General features: G+C 43.1%; 1 protein-coding gene across 2 annotated transcripts in view; it reads right to left on the bottom strand.

Moving 5' to 3' along the window:
* Positions 1–26632, bottom strand: part of CAMK1D (calcium/calmodulin dependent protein kinase ID) — a 209200-nt gene that overhangs the window by 61385 nt on the left and 121183 nt on the right. For both annotated transcript variants that reach the window (XM_015627361.2, XM_015627362.2), the window contains exon 3: positions 19322–19396. In XM_015627361.2, the coding sequence (XP_015482847.1) occupies positions 19322–19396 (75 nt within the window). The remainder of the gene's footprint in view (positions 1–19321; positions 19397–26632) is intronic.

The following is a 26632-nucleotide window of genomic DNA, read 5'->3' as shown; positions in this document are numbered from 1 at the left end:
CCCCCTTAGATTCAGCCTTTGTGCTAAGAAAAATCTCAGCTGGCCTCTGGTTTCTGTTCTGGAACAGAAAAACAACTAAACCCTATTTCTCCAACCAAAATTTGCTGGTAGTAGAAACAGTTGCTGGAGCAACTGCTTCTCTGTGCTCTAAGGCTGATTAATTAGAAATCTATTGATTGACGTTATATGAGATATAACAGATCTTTTATTTTTCAAATGTTTAATTATTAATAAATTAATGAGATGGAAACTGAAGTGCAAGGAAAAATGGTTCTTAGTCTGAAGGAAGTTAATATAAAATCTAAAATGCATTCTCTTCCACCTTATTAACTTTGATGTAATATCCTCGAGAGGTTTAGTTGGTCCCTTCTCTTAAGTTTATATTCATATTTGCACAAAAGTAGTTTCTATATGCAGGCTAGATCTTGAAAGAACTTTCTTTCACAGAGTGAATTTTCATATTTGGAGAAAGGAAAGCAGAACAAAGCCATTTATAAAATGTGGTAAAATCTGAAGACAAATGTTACTCAGAAAATTTTTTACTCCAGAGGAGAATCAGCCTGAGCTAAGTTTTCCATCACTAAAACACAAAATGTACTATGCAAAATTTTAGGAGGAAATTCTCTATATGGCCTATTACAGGTCTCAGGGAACCAGACCCAATGCATCAACAATATCAGCCAGTTTCTGCTCTAATTTTCTTGGCATTGGATGCAATTTCAAACTGCACTAGACAGAAGCAGGGAGAAAAACTCCTACATCATTCTGTCCATCAAACTTTTAATTGTTGTCTCTGAGTTGTAGAATTGCTCTCCTCTGTACTGAGTGTTAGATCTCCTCACATTTCATTCAGAGAGGTTCAACTACTAGGAAAGGGTATCCTCATACTCATAAAAAATTTTTCCTTTCTTTCATGCTTTTCTTTCTTTCACATCATTCCTACCCTCTCTGAGGAGGATGTCTCAAATCCAGTACCACCATGGAAACCTCAGCTTTGATGTTCTTTTGGACTGTGGCTGTTTCCTAAGGTCTTGCATGCAATGAGATGCTTCCCAAATTCTCCTGCTCTTCCTGTGTGAGCTATCATTGGAATCACCATTGCTGATGTATCACAAACCCTGTCAAGATCTCCTTCTCCTTCTGAAGGCATCTGGAAACCCCATCACTAACACCCAAACCACAGACACTTCTTCTCTGCCACTGGGAAACTCTGAGCTGTTTATGGAGCACATATTACTGTCTTCTAAAATTCAAAAAAAAATGTTAAAATTACCATAACTTAATGTCACAGGAGAGATGAGCTCCAAAGTTTTCTTTGGAATTTCTTGCCGAACAGAATTTTCTGCAGCCGGTATTTTCCCTGAAAAAATTGATACTTCCTTCTCCTCACCTCAGTAAGAGTCTGATTCACAGCGCACTGAGCATATGGAAAAACTCACTGTGACTTCAATGGTTTTGAGCAATGTCCCACATGCACACATAAACTTTTAATCCAAATGCCCTCCCAGAGCATGGTTTCACAAAATCACAGAATCACTGGGTTAGAAGAGACCTCCAAGATCATCGAGTCCAACCCAGCCCTAACACCTCAACTAAACCATGGCACCAAGTGCCACATCCAGGCTTTTTTTAAACACATCCAGGGATGGTGACTCCACCACCTCTGGGCAGACTATGCCAGTACTTTATCACTCTTTCCATAAAAAGCCTTTTCCTAATATCCAAACTGTATTTCCCTTGGCGCAGCTTAAGACTGTCCTAGACTGGGAGTTTGCTGATGTTTCTTCTTGAGAAACAGAGAGATCTGCAGAGCCATACTTGCTGCTGCAGGTTAACAGTGCCACAAGAATTGTCTCCTGGCTTTTTTAACACCTGCAGTCAGAGTTTGGAATCAGAAAAGTCTGTCACCATTTTCCAACAGCAGCCAGTTTCTCTCCCCTAGCAGCCTGAATCCACCACCTACTGTGCATAACATACCCTGTATTCACTATTGCTTGGTCAAAGTAACCTTTTGAGCTCTTTTAAACTCTTCTCAGGCATTTCTGCCAGCCTCTTAAAACATTTCTGTACTTCTTGTCTCAGATAGTCTCAATATCCTAATGCTTTTTCAAACATCGTGGGTGATGCATGAAACTCTACATTCCCCTGTCAAGCCCTCAAAATAACCACTCTATACTTGGAAAAGGAAACACCCCTCTGTTTCAGTCACCAGGAAGCACTGAGCTGTTTATGGGGCACATGCTACTTTCAAACTTCACAAGAATATATATTTCCTTCTGTTGAAGGCACTGTTGTAGGATCTCTCTTTAGCAGGGAGATATCGACACAAAATGCACAGGCATCCACTTATATCCAAGATATAACTCTACTCCTCCATCACTCTGATACATCTCTGATTAGCCACTCATTCAAAAAGCTATATGGGGAAGGAACAGAAAAGTCCATGTTTCTCTGTGGAAAATCAGCTTGAAATGGATGCTCTAAGTAACACATGCAAATATCCTTTTGTGTCTTTGACAATTTGGTTTAGACCTTAACTGCTGAACTGAATCACTTTAAAACTGAACAGTAAAATGAATGACTGAAAACCCTAAATGTATGAGTACAAATACCTTTTAAATATCTTGAAATTTCAGTGAATCAAAGAGAAACAGAGGGATGAAGTCTTATTTTTTAATCACTTCCCTACTACTCAAATTATAAGAAACAATGAAATACATCATAAGAGACATACTGGAATATTTTGGCATGCTGCTGAACTGAAATTCAATGGCTTGACATCCTATTTAGGATGATTTAACTTTGAAGCCTTTGTTAATTCTTCTCTGAGTTACTCCTGAACATAAACTTGATTTCAAAGCTCACCCTGTTTGGCTTTGCACATCTGAACTGAGAAGGACATAAAACACATTAAGTAGCTCCTGAAGAACTCTTTGAAAGTGTTATTGATCAGAACAGTGTTTGAGTGCTGCGTTGGCTGTGAGAGTGCCAGTGAACCCATGACATGAGGGCTGAAGGGCAGCAAGAAAGGAAAAATCATTGGATGCTGCGCTGGAGATTGCACATCTTGCTGGGCTTCTCTCAGCAGCTGGAATGTGGTGGCTTGGTCCATGCTGAAGGCTGAGCCTCCTAACAGCCAACCATGATGTCAAATCATGATGTGTGAGACAGCACAAAACTCCTGCACACCACAGCCTTCCAGCACAGTCTTCCTCACCCTTGTCCACTCTGCAACACCAGGCACAGCCCCTCAGGCTTGAAGCCCTCTGACTGGGGGTCCTGTTGGTTCTCTCTTCCTCACTGTCTCGTAGTGTGGACTTTTCCCAGAGACCACCCGTATGTCTCGCCTTTCCCGCCAGCTCTGACTCAGCCAGCGTAGGACTGTGAGCAGCAATGAGAGGCAGATCTGTGACAGCTTCCTCCCAACTTACTCCCTCCTCCCCTCCCTCACGGCCGAGCAGCTCTTCACACCACCGGGGAAGCACAGGATGCTGCCTCAGCACTGACTCCTACCCACCAGCTGCTGTGCTCAACTTGGGATCGGCAGTGTCCTCTCTGCCCTGGAACAGGAGCAACCAGCCCAGCCTCCAGAACCAGATACACCAAGTCCAGCCCTAAGACCCCCTCCCCAATTCTCAGATTGATTGGGATGGGAGACATGAAGGTCTTCTCAAGAAGGCTGAGGATTTGCTTGAGCATCTGACCATGCTGATCCACTGTCAGGACTTTGGGGTCTCCCTCTCCTTGGAGGGAGATGTAGGACACACCTACAAATGCCAACTTAAGAATGGTCAGGAAATGAGCTTAAGCACTCACTTTGGCACAGAATGCATGAGGTTCAAGGATTCCCTCCTAGGTCCCACCCTGGCTCTGGTTTGGATCAGTACAATGAGTTCTCTCTCCAAAACATGCTAGCTTCCCACACCGGTCACACACTGTGTGCCATGCTGTGAAAATGGATTGCAACATGGTCCTTCTCCTGCAGTGAGACCCTCTGACCTGGAAAATGCCCAGCAGCACTGATCATATTGATCATATTGATCATATTTGAGGGACATCATGGCACCATTGGAGGACTCAAGGAGACAGGGGCCACTGCTCTGTGCTGTGGATGTATATGAGGTGCAGAGCAGCCTGGCCACAAGCAGGGTAGGTGAAGTTTGCCCTAGGCTTGCCCTAGAGTCATGAATGAACCCTTTGCCCTCTTTGTTTAGCAAACCTGAAGTAGATAGGCCTGGGAGAATTCCTCATTGTAAGCAGCAGGTTTGGTTCACTCCTACCCTTTTACCTGCAAGCTTTGTTTACCAAAGTATTTACATCCCTAGCTTATCACAACCACTCTACCATCCCATGCACTGCTGCTTTGGTTGATTTTTTTCCCCCAATTATTACGGCTCTTTCCACAGGCAAAACTTAATCTCTCACCTACAGGACCAATTCCATCAAAGTCAACAATAAATTCCTAGCTGAACCCAGCCACAGCAGGTTGTACCCCTAGATGTGAGCATGGACACACAGTCTCTGCATTCTGCAGGCTTGAGAAAGCCCCAGGCAGTGTCAGGGCCAATGCCAACTCCTTGGCTGGGTAGGCAAAGCAAATCAGTGCTGCTCACCACCATCCTCATCCCACCAGTCCTGTTTGTTCTCTGTCTTGCTTCCAATCTGTCCACACAGTCCTCAGAGGTCCCTCTGAGGTGTTTGGTTTATACTAAGTAAAGGTAAAAAGAAGAGGGTATTTCTTGCTGAATGTGAAAAGAGATTATTCAATGATCCCAGATGGTTTGATGGTTATTAATTTTCATCAGCCTGTTACTTAATGCAGTTTTGACAGGAGAGGGAAGACTCTGCTCAACACAGTTGAGCCCTGGGGCCAGATCATGGCAGATATCACCAGGTCAAGGTCATTTCAAGACACAACTGTAACTCCTCCACGAAACTGGTAGCAAGCACAGGATCACGGTAGCCAGAGAACAGCCATTACTTTGTTTCTAAAGGCAAAATTTACCCTAATGCAGATGTATGGTGCCTCCTCTGCACCACACAACATCTGTGGTCACTTGTCCTGGTCATTTGAGAGATGATCTTCCCAAGAGTACTACGACACTTACATCTTCAAGCATAGGAGAGTGAAGTTACCTACCCAGGGCTTTCAACAATTTATCTGGCCACACATAAGTCATCCACCAAATTACCTGTAAATCAACTGAGGAGCGTATTTCAGAGGAAATAAAGAAAGTGCAGCTCAAGACAGTACTTGGAATAGCCAAAAAATGTAACTCTGTTATTCAGATCAATTTGGTGCAGAATTGTTGTATCTGGTGGGTCTGGGGTCTCTGTCCTGTATGTACCCTACAACTCCAGCAATGTGAGGTACTACTTCCCAACTTCACCTTAATCTGGTTTTGCTCTATAACACAACTGTTAACAACTTCCCTGTGAAAATCATATCCAGGGGATTACTAACCCTGGTAATCTATGATTTATGAGATTGTGGGAGTGGGTTTTTGTTTCCTGGACAGTTATATATTAACATATTGCTTGGACTTACTAACGCACACTGTAGAAATAAATCTATTCACTATGCCTTGAATTTTTAAAAGGCCCATTGAAATGATAAAGGAAATGTTTAGAAAACTGCTGGAAAAATACAAAGCCATAAGTTAATTAACATTAGCTAAGGAACTGCAGGAATAACTAAATTAGCCTATTTCCTTGCTGTAGGTAAAGATTAAAATGTATTCAATTCATGGCAGTTTTCAAGTTGCTAAGGATTATGAGAACAATGCACACTATTTTCAGCTTGCCAAGGAGAGTGAATCAAATGCAAGAGCCCAATCCTTCAAAAACAACCCTTCAGATGATTCATCTGCAGAAGCCTGGCTGGAACACCCTGCATGGCCTGACACCATCACATTGTCTCTCTGTGGGAGCCAAGGCAAAGTCCTCACCACACATTCAGACATGTAATTAAGAGACTGAAAGTGTTCACGGTCAGGTTGGATGGAGGTTTGAGCAACTTCATCTAATGAAACATGTCCCTGCTCAATGGCAGAGGTCATTGGACTAAATTTTTAAAAGTCCCTTCTGATTCAAACCCTTCTGTGACCCTACAACTTACCAGAAAATAGATTTTAGAATCTTCTAAAGAAATCCTGAACATTGCCAGAAGTAAAGCTCTATAAGAAACTGTACTTTCTTTTCACCTCTGTACCAATCAGTTCTACAGGGCAAAGACTTCACAACTTAATTGTGCAAGAACAACTGAACTGGAATCTGATGCTATCTGCTGAGTAAGAATTCAAGGTGAAGGGAAGTAGGATACCTTGTGGTTTAGGAATTTCTCTGAAAACCATAAAAAATGTCCAATTCTTTAAAATGAGTAATTATATGAAAAGTAAGACCTTGGAAAGAAAATGTTTTTTCTGAACACAATGCTAATATTCACATTCTAAAGGGCACTTGTGTCTGCGGACTAAAGAAAAAGGACTATTTTATACATTCAAAGTCCAAACAGAATAAAACCAGTACATATTTCTTTTGCCTTGCAAATAACTCTTCAACGGGAGCAGGAACTGGAGGCAATGAATATAATTTATTACCAAGAAGCTGTAGATTAAGTAAACAGCAAGGAAGAAAATTTTGCATTCACAGCCACATGGCGTGGTGTACGAATGACTGAGGGTACACCAGACAGTGTCTCAAACCTAGAGGCAATTTTTCTGCCATAGAGCCAATTCCCTTGCTGCTACCTGGGGTCACCTCTCCCCTTTCTTCTCCTCGTCCTGCCCTTGGGAAAGACTGAATCACCAAGCAGAGGTACCTGTGGCTAAATAAGGGCTGGCATCCACAGGTGGGATGTCAGAATGTGACTCTGCAAACCACTTCTGAGACCCTCATTTTCATGCCAGTGGTGAGACTGTGGACAGGCTGAAGTTTGAATTGTCAGAAAGCTCTGAAAAGAGCACGCCAGAAGGAGCTCTTGGTGCAGTGATGTGTGCCACAGGGTGATGGAGAGTGGTGCCAGAACAACACTTAATGGATAAATGGAGTTGTTCCCGCTCTGAAATCTAAAAATCCAAACCAGGAGAAAGCTTTTAGATGCTTTTCTTTACTTTTTAATGGCTTTTTGGTGACAGTGTCCATATTTTTTGCAGAGAGGGAGCAGGATACAGGCAATTTATTTTGAGAAATCCTTTGAAATGGAACTAAATCAGCCTTTAAGCAATATCACTGTGCCAGAAGTTGTACTTTAATCCACTTGGTGTTTGCACAATATATTTGTCCGAGGCACTTACATGCCTAAACTGATATTATTATCATCTCAAAACTTTGTAGAGCTTAACACATTTATACTCACAACATCCACATATGGCAGAAAAGGCTATTATGTTCACTTCCCAAAGGAGAAGCAGAGGTCTGGAGGCTGTGCCTGGTCTGCTCCTGAACAGAAACAGGACACTGCCCCACAATTGCCCATACTGACAAGGCTGATGGCACTCTCTCCTGAGCTGGTTCACCCTGAGCCGGCCATCCTCCTGGCCAGTGCCTGCACACAGCTCAGTGGAGAGCACAATACACACCTTCTGTATTTACTGGTAGAGATAGGAGTCAAAAAGATCGTTCACATCCACCCCCAGAGTGGGAAGATGATGCCCAAGCACACCCAGGCAATTTTCACAGCAGGATTGGTGGGTCTGATTACACTTACATATTAAGTGTAATCTTATGCCCCCAAGTACCCTCCTCCAAAGGCCTGTCCCAGTGTTTATTATTTAGGACAATAAGTATTTCAAACATAGAGCTGCTAACTGGTTTTCTTATTTGTTATTGCAATGCATCCTGGGACATCCATCACTTTGAGCTTACTCCTTTGCATGTACAAAGGGAGAGATGAGGATGAGGCACAAGTATGACTTTCCTTCTGAGCTGAAGGGTACCCAGGCACACTGGGGATTCCCAAAACACCCAGCACACCTTGCCTCCACAGAGATCCAGTCACACTGCACAGGGGGAGCATGAGCAGAGGCGCTGGAGCCCCGCTGTACCACGTGCTTTGGCACATTGCTCCTACATCCCCATATCTGCAATAGCCACTTCCACCTCCCTGCAGCACAAAGAAATGGATATTAAAATTCAGGATACTGCTGTTCATTTTCTGCCCAGCCTGGGTTTAAGCTGCTGCCTTACAGCTCTTCCTTACCAAGTTTAAACTGATGACTCTTTTTGTTTCCCTCCATCGATGATATGATGCATTTGGCTGCCCCCACATCTATGCACAGTAGGTGAAATTCTGGCTTTATATAAGTGGATTTTTAACTCTGGATGTCATATGTCTGCTGCTTGAGACTTCCACATACCTACATCATAAGGATAAATAAATCTAAGCAATGATGATGGCCATCACCAGTCATGCTGTTACACTGAGTCACCAGACAGCCTGGCTTCTGTTAGCTGTAGGTTTCTGCACAGACATGGATGGGATGGAGGGATAAAGCCACTGCACAGAGTGCATCCCACACTACTGCAGAGTGTGGGATTAAGGCATGCCTGAATATGTTTTTTGAGACCTTCAAAAAGTCCTAGCAAACAAGTCCATTCACTTTTACAAAGATGGACCACAGTGCTCCTCAGTGAACAACAACAGAGGCCAGACTTCAGTACTCATTTCTTTTAACAATTTACTCCATGAAGAGCAGCACTGACTCAAGCTAAAAAAACCCCAACAAAGAAAAACACAATTAATCCTACCCAGAATTAATTAGGAAGGTATTCTCTTTCTGCAAGCAGGGAAATTAAAAGACAAAGTGATCTGAGACCACAATGTAAATCAATGACAGAGTAAGACAAGAACTCCAGATTTTCAGATCTGTGTGCTCTAACCACAAAAATATCCTCACAAGGCTTCAAGAGCAGCAGCCACTGCTTCCTGTTACACATTGTTGGTAAACAGGCTAGAATATTTTTCCATAGATAAAAAGACCTGTCTTTTACCCACTCTGCTACATGTTTCAGCTTAGAGAAGAATTTTAGAATTCCTTTAGAAGGATAAACTCAGTCTTCCCAGCACATCAGAGACAGCCTAATGAGCACCTACCACTGAGATGCTGTGTCTGCTTCTGCTTTCACTTCCATATGGTTCAGCTTCTGCTTTTCCCTCCTCCTCTGAGCCATGAGCTTCTCCTCTGCCACTGTCCCTGGGGTTGCACTGGGAGCTCCTGTTCCAGGGGCAGTGCCAGGAGCTACACACCAGAATTTAGAGCCAAACAGCCCTTCCAGATCCATTAAGGGCCCACAGAGGTTTGCAGTGGTCCTTCACGATGGCAGAGGCACACATTTATGCCATTTGCTTTGCCAGAGGCTGTCACATGCCAGGAAAAGTGACCAAGCAATAAAATATACACCTGTGCCTGCCTCCCACCAGCACCCAAGGGCTTGTATGAACAGACTAGCTTTAGGTGACCTAGAGCAACATGAGACAAGTAACAAGAAAAGCTCCCACTGTCTCTGGCACACCATGCTGCTGCAGTTCTGGAGAGCAGCACCTCCACCTGTGTGACCAGGAAAACCTGCAGCAAAACACCTTGTGAGGAAAAACCCCTGGATGAAGACACATGCCAAGTGGAGCACGCTGAGAGCGGGCATGTGCTCAGGAGAGCTCAGCCTCAGGTAAAAATCCATTATATATGACTATCACCTGGCTACATTTCACAGCATGTGGCAAGGATATTCAGGCCAGGGAGAAGCTCTAGACCTCCAGCCAAGAACAGACACCAGCTCATCAGTTATTTTGTTATGTTTCCTTTCTTTCCCACTTTTTTTACCTGTGGTGTTACGCAAACTGTTGCCTTTTTGCTCTAAACTTTCAAACATACACAGCCATGAATGTAGTAGCAAATTTCTTTGGTTAATTAAGCTCAAATGGGACCAGGATCAAAAGAGAGACTGTTCAAAAGCATCTCCCTCCATCCTGGTGTGAATCGCTTCCAGCAGCAGCCCTGCCTGCAGGAGTCTGTGGGCATGAGCACTCCTGCACATGTCACAAGCACTCCTCACTCCCATTCCATTAGAAAATAAATGCCCATACACATCAGAGGAATGCTCTTTCCCCAAAATGTTCCCTCTTGCTGTTTCTAGGAGCTATCATGGCTCTCCTGACAGTGGTCACATGTCAATAGCAAGGAAAGGGATTCCAGCTGCAGCCATGTTAAGCTGTGGAGGAAGGGAATGCAATAAAATGCCTTTCTCTAGGAAATTTGCCTTTTAAAATACATTCCATCCAGTGACACAATCTTTGGTGACAGAGAGCTAACCTACATTTCCCTCGCCACCCTTCAGACAAGGCAGGACAGCACCAATGGGAAGCAAAGCCTCTCTGCAGCAAATCCACCTTCAAAAGCATCTGAAAAGAGCAGATTTAAAAGTTTCTGGCAGGGAGTTTTCAGCCCCAAGAAGCAAAATGTCAGAAGCACTTTCTGCAAGTGGTCCTGCCCCACGCTTACAGGAAAACAAGATGGGAAAGACCCTGAGCTGCAGTGAGATAAATGTTCCTGCAGGTAAGCCTGGTGGGCAATCAGAGCAAGGTAATTTCTCTCTTCTCTGCTCAGCATTGCTTAATTATGGTTACACCTCTCCTGTCCCAGGGCACTGGGTAGTGTTTTGCAGCAGAGTGGCCATGCACTTTAGGACTGAGTTTATCTGACATCACCAACATGACAAAGAGCATCACAGTCATGGCAGAAGGGATGCTTAGCTCTGTTTACTCCTAAACCCCTTTTCTGTAGCTGCAAGAGACTCATAGCAAGTTTTTCATGGCAAAAACCCAAAGGCAGAGAAGAATAGTTGCATGAACTTTAATTTTCTACCTGATTTTTCATATTACCAATGCCAAGCCCGGTTTTTAGTAATGCTGCCTCTGTTTATGCTAATGTAGCTCTTAAAGTCTCAGCTCTCTTTCAGTGGATTTCAAACTGTATTTCTGACTCTTTCTTTACAGTGCATTTTGGAGAATTGTATCTTCTTTCCTCAGGGACATCTGGACATTTAAAGGCTCCACTACGTCTCACTCAAGGATATCAGCGCTCCTTAGAGTATCATCAATGAGGGATGAAGAAAATACAATTACAGAGTGGTTAAATGCTCCTTGCCAACAGAATAATCAGACAGAATAAACACCAAACTCCTCCAAACCATCCTCAGAACTAGTAAAGAGAGACTTTTACAGCTAAGTCAGGATCACACAGCCCCAAATGGGAATTTTGTCTTGGAGAAGGGAAAAGATGACATAAATATTTGGGTCTCTGAACACACTTTTCCTCCAATTTAAGAGAAAAAAAATGGCCTTTACAGGCTAAGATATAACCATGTGGCATGAATCAGAATTAAATGAGCACATGTTCTATAAATGCATCAAAGAAAGGCTTCACCAGCAACAGTATTTTCTTTTTCTATAAAATGCTTTAAAAAGTAAAGTTTGGCTACAGAAGACCTAAACACTGTTTCAGGAAAAAAAAAAAAAAAAGAAAAAGAAAACCACAAAATCCTCCACATTCATTTTCCACTGAATAATTTTCCAGGGAGAATGTTTAAAGCATTAACCTATGGCAAGTACTTCTGCAGTCCTATGAAAATAGTTTCTGTAACTACTGAGATGTGATATTGAGAGGTTCTGTAACTATCTGAGGTAAACACACTACTGCAAAATGAAGTCAAAACAGGGTTTCAAACAGCAACCTGTATTTCCACTAAAAATTCCAGGTTTTACACTCTCCTGTTTGAGGCCTTAATCCCCAGCCAGCCACAGAAATCTATATGAGTCAACCTGGCTTTAAAAATACCCCCTATGTAGAGTTTTTGGGGCAATACAGATAAATGTGTAGTGAGAGATCTTTTCTTTCAGTGTGAATGTGAATGGATAATAATGCTCCATCATCACCTGCTGCAATACAGTGTAAGTGCAGCTGCAAGTTAGCCCAGCACTGGCCCTGGAGTCACTTACAGACTCTTGACCAGAGTCAGCTACCTGACTGCACAACCCAGAATACAGTCTGGAGCTGGGACATGAGCGTGCTTGGGAAATCAAGCTTATTTTTCTGCCACAAAATCATGAAACGTCTTCTGGAACACACTGACACGTAACACTCATCAGCCTCCTACTGTCCCCTTCACCACAGCCTGTACAGCCTTCCTCCAGAAGAAAACTTTTAATAATGTTTTCCATGTAAAAGAACGGACTCGGGAACGCCCACGTTCATTTTGCATCTTGATTCAACACCGTGTTATTTCACTTCAAAGCTCTGCAGTTTGTTATGAAGGGCCTTTTCTGTTTAAATAAGTGAAACCATTTAATCAGAATGACTCCACGTCACGCCTGAGAGAGATCCTACTGTATCATAATGAATTCTCACACTGTGGCATATATGGATTTAACATTTATTATATGCCTTGCTGCAAAGCCTCTTCCACCTGAATTAAACACCAGCTATTTAATTGACTTTGGTGCACTGCAGTGTAAATTACCAGGACCTGAGAGAAGCAGAACTAAATCTAAAAGACTCATTCAGTGGCTACGTGAACATCAAGTAACTAGCAACGAAACTTCTGGGCAAAGCATGAAAGGAAGGAGATGCTTATCCAAAGCCAACAAAATGGAAAGAAAACTGGTAGAGCTCTAAATAGCCACCTTCCTGCTGCTTGGAGAGAAAAGCCTCACTCCTGCTCTCAGGGAAGCAGTGATTACTGGCAGATATGTGTTGCTGCCCCACCAATTGCCTGTTCCAGACCGAGCTATACAACACAGGCACACACACACCCCCACACCCAGCTGTGAGAGAGCCCTAAATGGGGACATGGAGAGGCAACTGCTGCAGGCCTGAAGGAAGGAACTCAAGTTGGTGCTGCCAAAATCTACTGCTATTAAAAAAACCCAAACAATCATACTGTCACCCTAAGGATTTGTTACCAGCCCTTGCTGGGAAGTGGACCTTACACTAAACATCTCTCAGAAGGTCTTTTTTTATTGTAATCACCAGCATAGGAAAACAAGCAGATTTATGAGGTCTTCAAATCTTTCTGTAACTTCAAAGATTAATATATTCAAATGACAATATGATGGTTTGGCATTTAAGAAAAAAAGTAAAAAAAAAATCCATATCTCACAGCAAGAAGTAAGTTTTCTAGTGATTTTTTTTTTAGCTAGTGCTTTAAAACCATGACAGAGTTTTATTCTGAATTTTGGCCAAACCTCTTGTTTTCTTTATTGACAACAGTAGCTTTGCAACAATAGATACCTTAAAAGAAAAAAATCCATTATCATCTGAACTGTTCACATTTCTGTAAAAGCAAACAATGTTATAATGCTGTCTGTTCAAGGAAAATGAGAAAATTTTTCTCCATCACCTCTTTATTCTCAAGGCTACAGGGAAAAAAGATAATCAGTCTCCATTAGGAGTAGCATGTCACTTTGATTGAAAAAAAGTAACCCCAAACCATCAGTGTTGCCTTGCTAATAAGTCCTTACTGGGATGTTTTGACTAAGGTAACAATAACGAGTGCAAGCTTTGGAACAAGGATCTTGACAATTCTCTACAACTGTTGGAGGTGACAGAATATTCTAAGTGGTTTTGGAAGTCATCATGAGAAAGTTTTTTGTAATCTCCAAGGTGAAGAAGACTCTCACCATTCCTCTGTTGCTGTAGGAAGGCTGGACTGCTGCCCAGGGACTCCAAAATGCCTGGTCTCAGCCAGAGCTAAAGCACAAGAAAGCAACAGGACTGCTGCTCAGGAAAAGGTGCTGTGTTTGGAGAAGACATGGGGACTAGGAGTTACCAAAAGTTCTGCCATAGCCAGGAAAAAACAAGAGGAAAAACAAAAAGTGCTGAAGGCAGCTTGGTCTAGCCAATGAGCACACTCACTTTCAGGATCACACAGAATCCACACAGTTACAGGTGCCTAAAAGCCATTCTGGAGGTCAATCTGTGGTCTATTAATCTATTACCAATAGATTTGTCCTGATCTCTACCCTGACATGAATCTTTTCTAGTCTGCTTATAACCTCTCTTCCACTGGAAAACGGGAGATCCTCCTTTGTGTTTAGCACTGACCAGTGTAACCGCACTGATGGAATAATCTTTTTTTCTGCAAAGGAAAAGATGTTAAATTAATGCTGGATTATTAACTGCTACCTTTCTGCTCCTGAAGAACCCAGTAGGCTTTTATTATTCATTGGTAAGGCCCTGGAACAGGCTGACCAGAGAAGTTGTGGATGTCTCATCCCTGGAAGTGTTTAAGTCCAGGCTGGATGGGGTTTTGAGCAGCCTGGTCTAATGTAAGGAGTCCCTGCTCAGGGCAGGGGGTTGGAATTGGATGATCTTTAAAGTCCCTTCCAACCAAAATCACTCTTTGGTTCTATGATATAAATTCCATTGTGAATGGAGAGAGATCCTCTTCTGTCTTTTGCATAAAGCTTACACAAAACCCCCCAAGTAGGGGAATAAGCCTCACCTAAGGAATGTGGCATGGCAGATCTGTGTTTAGCTTTAATTAACATCCTGATGCAATACCGGCTTGGCGTGCAGATCGCTGTTTTGTAACACACCGAGCCCTTGATAGACTCTGTAAGGAACCTGGCAAACACAACACTTCCTTCCATTGTCTGTTGTTTTTCTTGGAGGCTGAATATTTTCATTGAAATGTCATTTACATACACAGCTCATGCTCGGCTGCTCTCAGAGAGCACTCAGGCACTGGGCTTTCAAAAAATTTGTCAAAAAACAAAGTGAATTCAGCATTTAATCACAGCTTAGCACTCTGCTCACTTATTAGCAGAACATGCAGTTGAAAGGCAAAATCACAAGCAGAGTGGTTCCAGTAACAACAAAAACTTGTGCAGATTTTACCACTGGTCAGTACCTGCCTGCTTGAGCTGCCTCCCAAGGCACTGCAGGGTTAGAAGGTGCTTGTGTCTGGCAGGGTAGAGCTGATAAACAGCAGGAATGGGACACTGGGACTCTGAGCCTGCAAACTTGTGGGCTGAGCTTTCCTCAGTGCGTGACTTGCACCCGGCAGGAAGGAGCCACTGTCATCTCAGCTTTTCTGTGACAGAAATCATCTGAATAATTCATCAGAGTTAAGAGACCAAGCTGGAAAAGCTTCAGGGTTGGGGGTTTCAGCTCAGCTTGGGCTGGGTTTTTTTTACAGAGCTAAGGAGAAGTACTTCAGGGTTCGGTCAAACAGGATGTTCACCCTAAAACCTTGTTCTCAGCAGAGATGCCATAGCCTCAGAAGACATCACATAGGGAAAATACTCTGGTTTCTTTGGAGAACCAGAAACAGCAGCTGACAGGATCAAGGTAAAGCAGTCCTGCCAAGGGGATCAGATCACAGGTGCCCCAAAGAGGTGGAACACTATAGCAGGCAGGCACTAGGGTTTTCACTTTCTTTAACTAGATCCTAGTATTGATAGGAATTCCTCTGGATTTTTCAATATTCTTGACTGCAAAAAAATGCAATGAAACTCAGAGGGGGGTCTTCAGCTACTGTCATTACTTAGCTAGTTACACACTACCCTGGGCTGCTCCATAAGTTTTGGAGGTGCCACCTAGACCCATTTTTAGCCTGTTTTCCAAAGACAGTAAGAAAATGACTATCTATCCCAACTTGCCAATCCTCAGTAATTTCTGGCCCATTGGGTGAACTTCAACCAACTTTGACAGAAGAGTAGAGGTAGCAAAAATATTAAGTTCCTACATATTTTAAGGAAATATGGATGAATAAAGGAGAAATAGGAAATTACTGTCTTAATCGATTTTTAACATGGTCTCATATTCTTCTGGAGAAGCAACAGCCCCAGATCCTGTGGCTCTGACTAGTACAGGTTACAGAGAAATCTCAGGAATCTCAGGGAAACCAAACTCTGCTGCTTCACACTTCAATGCAGGTGAACAATAGAGATGAAGTCAGAGTTAAGCCTTGGAAATCTGCTCTGATCTGCGCAGGCAGCTCTGTCAGGAACAGCGTTTGTAAATGGAACCACAAAACTCAGGCAGAAAAGACATTTAGACTGAATTATTAGGAAAAATTTCTTTACTGAAAGGGTTGTCAAGCACAGGAACAGACTGCACAGGGAAGTGGTAGAGTCACCATCTCTGGAGGTACTTAGAAGATGTGTAGATGTGGCACTTGGGGACATGGTGGCATTGGCAGTGACAGGTAATTGGTTGGACTCAATCATCTTTGAGGCCTTTTCCAACCTAAATGGTTCTAAGATTACATGTGTTTATGTAAATCCATTTTTATGCATGATTTTCCAGCATGGAGAAAATGAATCATCAATACCCATCGAGGCTGATTATGCTGATGAAATATTAGTATCTGACATTACCAGCCAGAATGGATTATCAAGATCTTTCCCTATACTGACAGGTGAAATAAGGTAGATCATTTAGAAGGTACAGTAGTATAATTCTTACAAAATAGCACCAACAGCAACCAAAAATCCTATAACTGCTCATTAACAGAGCTCACTATTACACCAAAATAGTTCAGTAAATTTACTTCTGAAAGCAATTTATTTCCTCCCATCTTCTACAGTATCCTCTGGGGAAGTCTCACCCAGCACCCAGAAGGAACAGAACTTTCAGTTTCATTTTAGTTTTTGTCTTTGTTGCCAGCATAGGTCTTAACAGTGCTATAGGAAATCTAAGCTTGGGAAGGAGCAGATTTTTTCATGGTTGGAAAGCACATCATCCTCATGGAAATATGACAAATGTTCTACAGTATTTTTCTATAGTGCCTGTAAAATTTTGGCAGAGTCATCACAGTAGAGGCAGTGATTATCTACATTTGTATTTGGCTTTGCAGCTGCACCAGAAACCACCTCACACCAAAGCTGCTGGGAGTGAAAGACAGCAAGGAGACGTCCACAGCCTTGTTGAACTTAGCGGCACTGGGCTGGAATATTTTGCATTTTGGGAAAATAAATAAAGAGAAAACAGCCCAGCCCAGCCCTTTCTAAGGAACAGCATAACTCCTTGAGAAAGTATGTGAAATTCTGTGCTGTCAAATCCAGGAATCTCTAACCTGGACTTCTGGTCTACCTTGCTCTAAGAGGATTGTGTCAGTTTGAACAGTTCTGTGATGGCTTGTATACAATATATGTGAGAACAAGGTGGTGAAACTAAAGCCAGGGATCTTATTTCCCCGTGAATATACTGGGAAACACACAGGGCAGATTCACTAACTGCTACATAACCTTGGAAAGTGTTCCAGTGCTGCCAGTGGGGACTGGCAGGAAAAAATTAAGTGTCAAGTAGACATGGACAGCTGCCTCTTAACCTCCCTTCTTTCCAAGTCCAACACAGACACTGAGACATTTATGTGCCCGTATCTTTGACAGAATAAATGAGGTGTGATATTTATCCTTCAAGCTGGCCTGCTAACAAGCATGGCTTTCATGTAAGAGTAGATGCACTCAAGGACAAACATAAACAGGGAGTCTTGGTCTGCCTTCAAAAGCCTTCTCTCATGGAGCTGCTGCAAGGTGCTCAGGAGCTATAATGTGAATTTTCCACATCATACCAAGGAGTGTTTGAAAGGCTGGTAATGAAAATGCTATCCACACCACAAAATAATCCTTGGGAAGTATTAGCTAGAGCCCACTTAGCAAGCAATGACCCAGGGAGAAGGGCAATATGGATTTGAGATTTGTTGTGTTCATGATACTGATCTTTGAGTGGCCCTGATTTTACCCCTTCTTTCTTTGCAATCTAAGTGGGTTTCTCAAAGCTGCTTGATCAGAACCCCTTCTGCTTCATATCAGAACCCAAGTTTCAAATGTAGCCAAAATTAGAAGAAATTGTTTAGAAGAAGTACACAAAAATGAGAAGCTGAAAAACCCACAGGGAATCTAATAATAATCAGGGCAGAAGTGTAAACAAATAGATAAGATACTTCGTGCTGTGTGATGGTTCACAGCCATTGTATCAACAAGTTGGTGTTACCTTGGAAACAAGAGATTATCCATACATGCCATCTCCCAAAGAGGAATCCATGAAAGGAGGCATGCAAAATGGATTTTGAGCCTCCTGGACTTTGCAGTGTTGCCACCCTGTTCTTGATACCAATTGACCCCAAGCCTAACTACTGATGAAAACTCAGAAACAATGCAGAGGTTGCACCCTCCTTCATGTAGCATCCAAAGAGATGAGGGTGAGTACCTGGCCTTCTTGTCCTCTCCACCTTGAGATAACCCAGCACTTTCCAAAAAAAGTGCAGAAAGGTTATTCCCTACATTCAGTTTATTGCTCTTGGTCTACCTTGTAACACAAGGCACAGCTCTTCATTGGAGCTGCCACCCCAAATGCTGTGATGGGCTCCAGCAGGGCATCACCCCACTGGGCATCAGTGAACCTGTGTCCCCCTGGAACAGCTAAATGCTTGGCCTTTAGAAAACTAATTGGCTGGGTTTACAATTACAGCTATAACAGGAAGGATAATTCCCTAATAAGTGTTGAATAGTGAGCAAGTAGAAATTTATACTGAGATATAATCTGTGTCACCTCTCATTACATAACTACATTTCAGATAACCCAAATATCTGGATACAATGATTTTATAAAAGTTATGGTTACAGCACATTAAAAAAAGCTAATAAGAAGTCAGAATAATATCTATTTATTTTTTAAAGAGATTAAACAAAAGTAAGGATTGTAAATCAACTTATCACAAAATTGGTACTTCCCACAATCCAGCTGGCTTGTTGGAATTTGTACAACACTAATGTTCCTGTGCAAGTCCTTTTGCAGCACTCTGAACTGAAATGTAGGGCTACAAAAGCACACTAAAAATTTACAGGATGCTGTTCTCCCCACAATGCCAGCACAGCAACTTCTGAGAACATCACCATGCCTGGACCTTAACAACAGACAAGGGACCACAATTTTCTCCAAGGGCTTCCTCTGAGATATTTAATCCCAGAGCTGCCTCTGTCAGATGCTCTAGGCTTCCCTGTGGCACATCTGGCTCTTCTCAGCTGTAATTTACTCCCCTGCTCTGTCTGTTCTGCTCTTTTTTTGATGTGATCTCACAAAACCCTCTGGTTTGATTTGGGTGAGACTAGTCACAAAACAATTTAATTCCCAATTTTACAACAACACAGCACATCACAACTAGAAATCTGGTTCTGATCACCCTCCAGGGATTTTGCAGTCTGTAGCACACAAGCCAAGTATCTTTTACATATCCCATCTTTTGGGTTAAAGAACAAAACCAGAACAAGAAGAGTTGGCAACTTTGATATAAAAACTTCATTAGGTTCATTACTTACAACTGCATGACCAAATATAAATGGTTCGGGCTCTCATAGATGTCTTCCAGAGCAACTATATTTTCATGCTTGATCCTGAAAAAATACAAGATGAGTTAGAATGAAATAGTGATTCTAATTTTTTTTTCACATGACTGCAAAACATAGAGCTATTTTTAGTTACATAATACTTGTCAGTGTTTTATTCAACATCATAAATTTTTGCAAGGACATGTAGTGATAGAACAAGGGATAACAGATTTTAACTGGAAGACGGCACATTTGGATTAGATACTAGGAAGAAAAAATCTTTACTGTGAGAGTGGTGAGGCACTGGCAAAAGTTGCTCAAGGAAGTTGCAGATGCCTCTTCCCTGAAGTGTTCAAAGCTGGGGTGGACAGGGCTTTGAGCAACCTGGTCTAGTGGAAGGCGTCCCTGCCCAAGGCAGGGAGAACCAGATGATCTTTAGGGCTCTTTCAACAGAGGTAAGCATCCAAAATACTTCACAGCCCTGAATAGACGTATTCATAATATATAATTAATATATAATATATTCATAATATAATACAGGCATGGTGAGAGGGGAGGAGGCATTTTTCTCCCCTTTGTCTCAGCCTCCCCAAGACAGAACAATATCTTTCCATCATCTCTGAAGCCAAAACATTTAGCAGTTAAGTATCTGAGGCATTAGAGGTATACAGTTCCTGTGTCAGATGAATGAAGGTGGTTGGTTGGAGGACAGCTTTGCTGCAGGGTGCAAGGGAGTGACAGGCAGGGTGCAGGCTGGCAGGAGGTCAGCAGGGATCTGACCCCGTGAAGAAGCTGCCACAGGGAATCAGCAGCCATGACAGCTCCTTCCCTCCAAATTCGTGCTGCTCTGATATTAAGCCTGGTCTCCATGCCCAAACTTCCCTGCAGAATCATTAAGCACTGCGTGCAACAGCTCCAAGAGTCTCCACGGCTGCTCCACATCCTCACCATTCCCACCAAGCCTCTTGCCAAAACACTAGCTTTAAAGAGAAAAATCATCTCTACAAGCACACATCTAATTAGCTACTTCAGCAATGCCTCTATGGGTTTTTCCCTTAAATGTTTACAAATAATTTGCAAAGGATATATTTAACTTGTGCAAACCCTGAAGAGACTACCCCAGTGCAATCCCAGGGTAGAACATTAATTACACCGATTCCAGGCAATATTTTAAGAGCAAGAGAAAGATGGAAAATTCTAAGAAGAGACCACTCACTAAGCAACAGATGGGTATGTTCAGAAGGAAAGTAAACACGCATTGTCAGCAAATGCAAAACTCTTTACATGCTTCAAGGTTCAAGTAGCTTAATTAAGATGCTTAATCATGTGTCAGGATCTTATCCTCTATGGTCACAAATGTCCTAACACCTGTGTGATGACGTGGAGAGCAGAAGGTCCCTTGTACCCAGCAGGATCTTTCCTGCAAGCATGCAGACTAATTCAATTTCCTCTGAATTCATTGGAAATATTATGACTGACCTGAATTTATGCCCATAATCAGTCATCAAAAGCTGTGTTCATGCAAGGGCTTTCACACACACAGGAAATTTAACATCAACAATAAGCAAACTCAAATGTAATACACTGCAGGATGTTAGAGCAACAAACACATGACTTGGCTCTTCATTCTACCTAAATGGCTGGAAAATCCCATGATACTTTAGCAAAATTTCCAGGTAGATTGCAACATAAATTAAATTTTTAATATTTGCAACAGGAAACCAATATACCACCCACTTGGCTTTACACAGCAAATGTTTGGAAGCATTAATTTTGTTGTGCAGGTCTAGTGCCTGGTCCCTTAAGGGTTAGTTAGGACAAGGGCAGGTTTGTCTTGTTTAATTTAGTTGAAGGTATACTAGAAATGACATTTCAAGCAATTAGTGATTTTTAATGAAAATTATTGTATTTATTTATCCATTTTCCTTTATGCACAACACACATTCACATGATCCTTTGTGCTCCTCCTACCATCATGATGATGGCAGTTTAACACAATCAATCTGCTATTACATTTAAAGCCTCCAGTTTGGTCTGTGGCATGGTTTTCACCATGCATACACTAATGCTTTGCATTCCTATTTTTGGAGAAGCTCAGAGGTCCCCCAAAGCAGCCTCACCACACACACATGGTCACCCACAGCCAAGAGCCAGGAAGGCAGAGGCCAGGAAAGAACTCATCAGAGATGCAACACCGAGCTCCGGGGCTGCCCTCTCCCCTCCCTGATTTGCAAACCAAATGGGCATCAGCCCTGTGCCCTTGAAGGCAGGGCAGATAAACCTGCTCAGTGCTCAGAGAACAGGGAGAAAAGGTTTAATCCCACCCCAGTGGGGTCCTCTGTATTGAGCCCATCTGCCCCCCTCTGAAATCAGATGCAGGACGTGAGCATGTGGGAAGACAGCAAATATGAGGTGTAATGTGGGAGGAGACAGCTGAAGGAGCTGAATCACCCCCAAAGGACACAAGGAGCAATACCTCATAGGGATGATGGTGTTTGGAGCACGATATCCTTTTGGAAGGTGGTGTCTGTGCATATCAACCACCCCAACTGCTGGTGGCTGCTGAACCCCAGCAGCATGGTGAGAGGGGAGGATGCATTTTCTTCCCCTTTGTCTCAGCCTCCCTGAGACCGGCAAGGCCTCAATCATGATGTTATGCAGTGTTTAATATCCCTGGGAAAGTGCACATTGCACACCTGCAAGTGAAGCAGCTTTTCCTGCACAGCATTTCTCTGCTCAGAGGAACTCAAATGACAAGCTATTAAAAAGAAAATAGAATTCAAAGTAAAAAAATCAACAAGGTGGAGATTACTTGGCATGAAGCCCACAGTTTAGACAAATTTGGGGGTTGTGTTGCTGGAGCTGGACCAGAGCAGCCATGGGGTTCCCAGCAGAGATCACTGCTGCCAGCAGCAGCTCCTCTGCCACTCACTCCAGAAATGCACACAGAAATCCATACACTCCTTTCTTCCCTTTAAAGCATAAACATGCAATCATTTGCAGCCCTGATACACAACAATTAATCCTTCAAGGATGAACAATGCTCAATTCAATAACACGCTGAGGTTTGGGCAAGCAGGTGTGGCATCATCACAATGTTTTGTTGGTACCACAAAGTCCAGTGGGGATGGAGCAAATTTTTCCCACTCCTCTGCAAGCAGATCAGCAGTGCCAGATGTGAGTAACAGGCAGACACTCACTTCTGGTTTGCAGGGATGCTTAGGTACATCAAGAGCCAAGGAAAGCAGTGTGAAGTGGCAGCTACTTGCTGGTCGTAGATCAGGAGGGATTTGGGGATGGGTTAATTAACTCCACTTTTATCCCCTTCTAGGAGCACCAAGTGAGTCTCAAAGGTTCAGAGGATTCATTCTGCTAAGCCTCCAAATGCCTGAACGCAGCCCTGCAGAAATACTCACTGGACTGTCTGATCTACTCAAGACCTGACAGGATTTATTATTTTATAAGGTGCTGCTCTCACTTTACAGAAGGGGAAGCATTATGCAGAAAAACTACAAGTTTTTCTGTAATCACAAGAGAGAATGGAGCCAAGAAGGCCAGAATTCCTCAATCCCAGAGTAATATCTTAATCAATGGGCCATATTATTTCAGTTCCTTCTCTTTCCTATCTCAGTGAGAGAATCTTAACCCCACTTCTCTGCAGACCTTTTCTTCTTTCTGTCTTCCCTCTCCAGACTCCTCCCTTCCCAACATGTGGCTCCCACCCTGCAATAGATAAATCTGCCTGATTAGCTCTGCACAAAGCAGCTCATTGATGCTTTTGGGGTATGTGATACTGCAATATTAGGGCTGTACCAGAGGGGACATGGACATGGGCTGGGGTGACAGCAGGTCCCATTACCTGTTTCCAAAGAAAGAAAAAAAGCCCTGAAAGTGAACATCAAAGCATGGACTTGCTTAAAGCAAATTAGATCCAATTACACAAATTGATATGAACTGAGGCAAATTGTCCTTGCCACCCTTTCAGCCTCCCTTTCATCACATTTGCTATTTTTCCTGATGTTCCCCCTCCATCCTGGCAAACCCCATGTGCTGCTTGCATCTCCCATATCCCGATGTGTCCCTAAAATTCCTCCATCTGTGGCACAAAGGGCAGGTGCTACTTCCAGCTACTACTGCTTTGTTCAATTTCAGGAATATTCTGAGGCCATTAGACATTAGAAGATGTCTAGAAATAAAAATACTAATAAAGAGAAGCTAATTCCTTTTTAGTCTCAGGACTTTTCACCCTACAAGTTTCATGTATTGCTGTAATCCATGGGAAAAAGAAGAGGAAAATAAATCTAGGAGTGAGAATCAAATTTAAAAGTATAAAAAAAAACATAAAGAGGGATTAAACCTGGTAATAAACTAAGAAAAGTTTAGTGTGAGAAAGAAACTATGAAACTATGAAAAGAAAGGATGGATTCCCCCTGTTCAGAGCAGCTCTGCGTTGGATGCTGTGCCTCAGGCAGACACAAACCTTGGGGCTTGATGCAACCATGCAAAATTATCAAGCTTCCCCTCCAGACTTTCAGTCTATGATTCTGCCATGTGCTCTTACAAAGGTGTCAATGATACAAATGAATGAAGGCAATGTTGCACTTGAGCAATATTTTAACAGATGGCCAGCCAAAGGATCAAACTGAGCTGGGCAACCAAGGACTTTTTCTGGGCATGGCAGCTGTGCAAACAAGGGCTGACAAAAGAGAGCTTGATGTGCAGCAGAGCCCCAAACACAGTCTGGCCCCCTTTGCTACCTGTGGAATCACTGCATGAGAGTGTCGATAGGGGAATTGTCATTTTCCCCTGGCTATTACTGCTCAAACACAGAAATATCTACCTCCAAAGGGGCTGAAACACATCCCCAAAAAACCACCTGACATGTCCAAGAGTGACATTTGGCCCTGCTTGCCAGTTCCCATCACGCCAAATGGGCTGTGCTGCTGCACTGGAGTGGTGATGAGCACATGGCATGGCACCCCAGTGAAGATAAAATCCTCCCTTGCCACTGACTGGCACAGAGACACCATGTCCTACTCACTGCCACCAGAAGTGCACAAGCCCCCATAGGTCCAGATCTAGCTCTAATGGACAGTATTCACTTCTATGCTGGCCAAAAAAATTTCTAAAAATGAATGTATTCCATAGGCTTTGGCTGAAGATCACTTTTAAGAAGCAATTAAGAAGGGATTAAAATTTGGAAGTTGATGTACAATAAGGGAAACTAAATCCTTTAATGACTGAGCTTTCTGTACATCTCTGCTGGCTCCTGACCATCCCAGAGGCCAAAGAGCTGTCATTAAACCTGCTGCATACTGCCATGGATCATTAATTAGAGGGGCCGCACTCTGCACAGATAAAAGCGGAGAACCCAGATTTTGCTGTTGCTTTGGCTGCTGATCTGCCATGAGAACACATGAAACACCCCAGCTACAAACCATGATTGAATCACTTACATTAATACCCATCATATTTAACACCAGAAACCAGGATCAGTTAGAAGAATACCGTACAAAAACCTTGGGCAAACACGAGAGCTGCTTAAGTAGGGCAGGTCCCCCCCACAACAACTCTTTCCAAGTCAGTGTTACATTTGCAAGACGTGACATTTAATGCTGCACCTCCACGAGCAGCTCGTGTCACGGGTAAAATGCCACCAGAAAGCACGAATAATTTTGCAAAAGCCAGAACTAACAAAGCGTGAGTCTGTAAGGATTCGTGGCTTTGAGTAACCAAATGTCTTTGAGAATCAATGTTCCATTATTCCCACACATACCCTGGAGAGAGTTTTGCCAGCAGCATGAGGGTTGATGAATTCACCAGTTGGCCAAAGGAAGTGTTTAAATCACAGTGTCTGCTGTGGAGGACACTGCAAACTTACCTCTACTTAGCTGTCTTATTTGTTTGAAATAAGTCAATAATTTCAACAGATAGTAGGATAGTCTCACACTTGCTCACAGGGAGTGATCAGATCAGATTGCTTTCCACTTGAAGGAAAATCCAAAAAAGCTTCATGATGGCTCAGAAGACACGAGGATGCATGGGAACAAGCCAGCTTGATCTCAGGAGAAACTGTGGCAATTCTGCTAAGAGGGGAACGGGGCAGAGTGAGATGGCAGGGGTTGGTATGGGGAAGGAAACTGGTGGCTGTCCTGGAAATGGGTGGCTGGCTGCAGCAGAGCTCTGCCCACCATTCCTGCTCCTAAAAACCATTCCAATACTGATGCTGTGCATGGGACTTGCACTGCCTTACCTCAGTGCCATTCTAGTATGAGGGGCCCAAAACTGACACCAGGATTGGGGGTGCAGCCCCACCAGTGCAGAGTTCAGAGGGACAGCCACTGCCCTGCTCCTGCTGGCCACACTGTTGCTGATGTTTGGGACGTGAAAGGGAGGGAGCAGAGTGTGGTGCCTCACATTGTACATGTCTGGTTGCTTTTCAAGGGTCCAAACTGTAAGAGGCTACCAGATTGATGTCACCAAGTCAACCACCTTCCCCTGAAGTGGGCACCCCTGGAGACAGCTTTAGAAGAAAGGTGGAAGGTTTAATGACCCTGAGATCAATTTCTACTACTTCACATCCCCCACAATGTCCTCCTACCACAGCAAGAACATGGTCCAGGAGGGGTGGCAGCTTCTGAAGCTGCAGAATGGGCTTTGGTCCCCATCACCTCGGGCCAGCAAGTCTCCCCCTCTCTCACTCACAAACACACATGCAAATGATGCAAAACTTAGAGAAGCCCCAGCTCAGACACAGAGCACAGATGTGAACAAAACCAGGCAGATGTCAGTTTCTCAGCAAAGACGGCTCTACAGAGTCTGCAAATCCAAAACATCTGTTTTTTCTCTCCTACTGCTCTTATATACTACACTATATACACTTATGCATATTACACTACTCTTATATTGCTGGCGTGTTTTGAAGTTATATCCTTAATTTGCCTATTGGAAAGAGCTGGAGGAGGTTTGCTGGATTCAGTACTGAATATACCCTTACACTAAAAATGAGAGCTCATTTTCATGAGCTGTAACATATAAATGGTACTATGTCCCCATGCCAGACAGTGTTTTTTGACCTCCTCTGATCTCCTACCTCTGTGATTCCTTTTGTTCCCGCCCACATTACACATCTTGCCTTGCTTGATCTAGCAACTGGGCAAGGGACAGCTAATTCCAGCTCAAAGCCAGATGGTTCAGTGCCCATATGCTGACTGCCTGGCCAAATTAGTTACATCTCTGTGGCTGGAAGACAAGGAGCTGAACTTTGGGGTCATGTGGGGGCTTTGAAACACAGACTGCTCA

This window comes from Parus major, chromosome 1A (assembly GCF_001522545.3).
Source record: "Parus major isolate Abel chromosome 1A, Parus_major1.1, whole genome shotgun sequence".
NCBI lineage: Eukaryota > Metazoa > Chordata > Aves > Passeriformes > Paridae > Parus > Parus major.
Note: the sequence above shows the minus strand (reverse complement) of the source record. Positions and strands in the feature narration are given on the sequence as shown.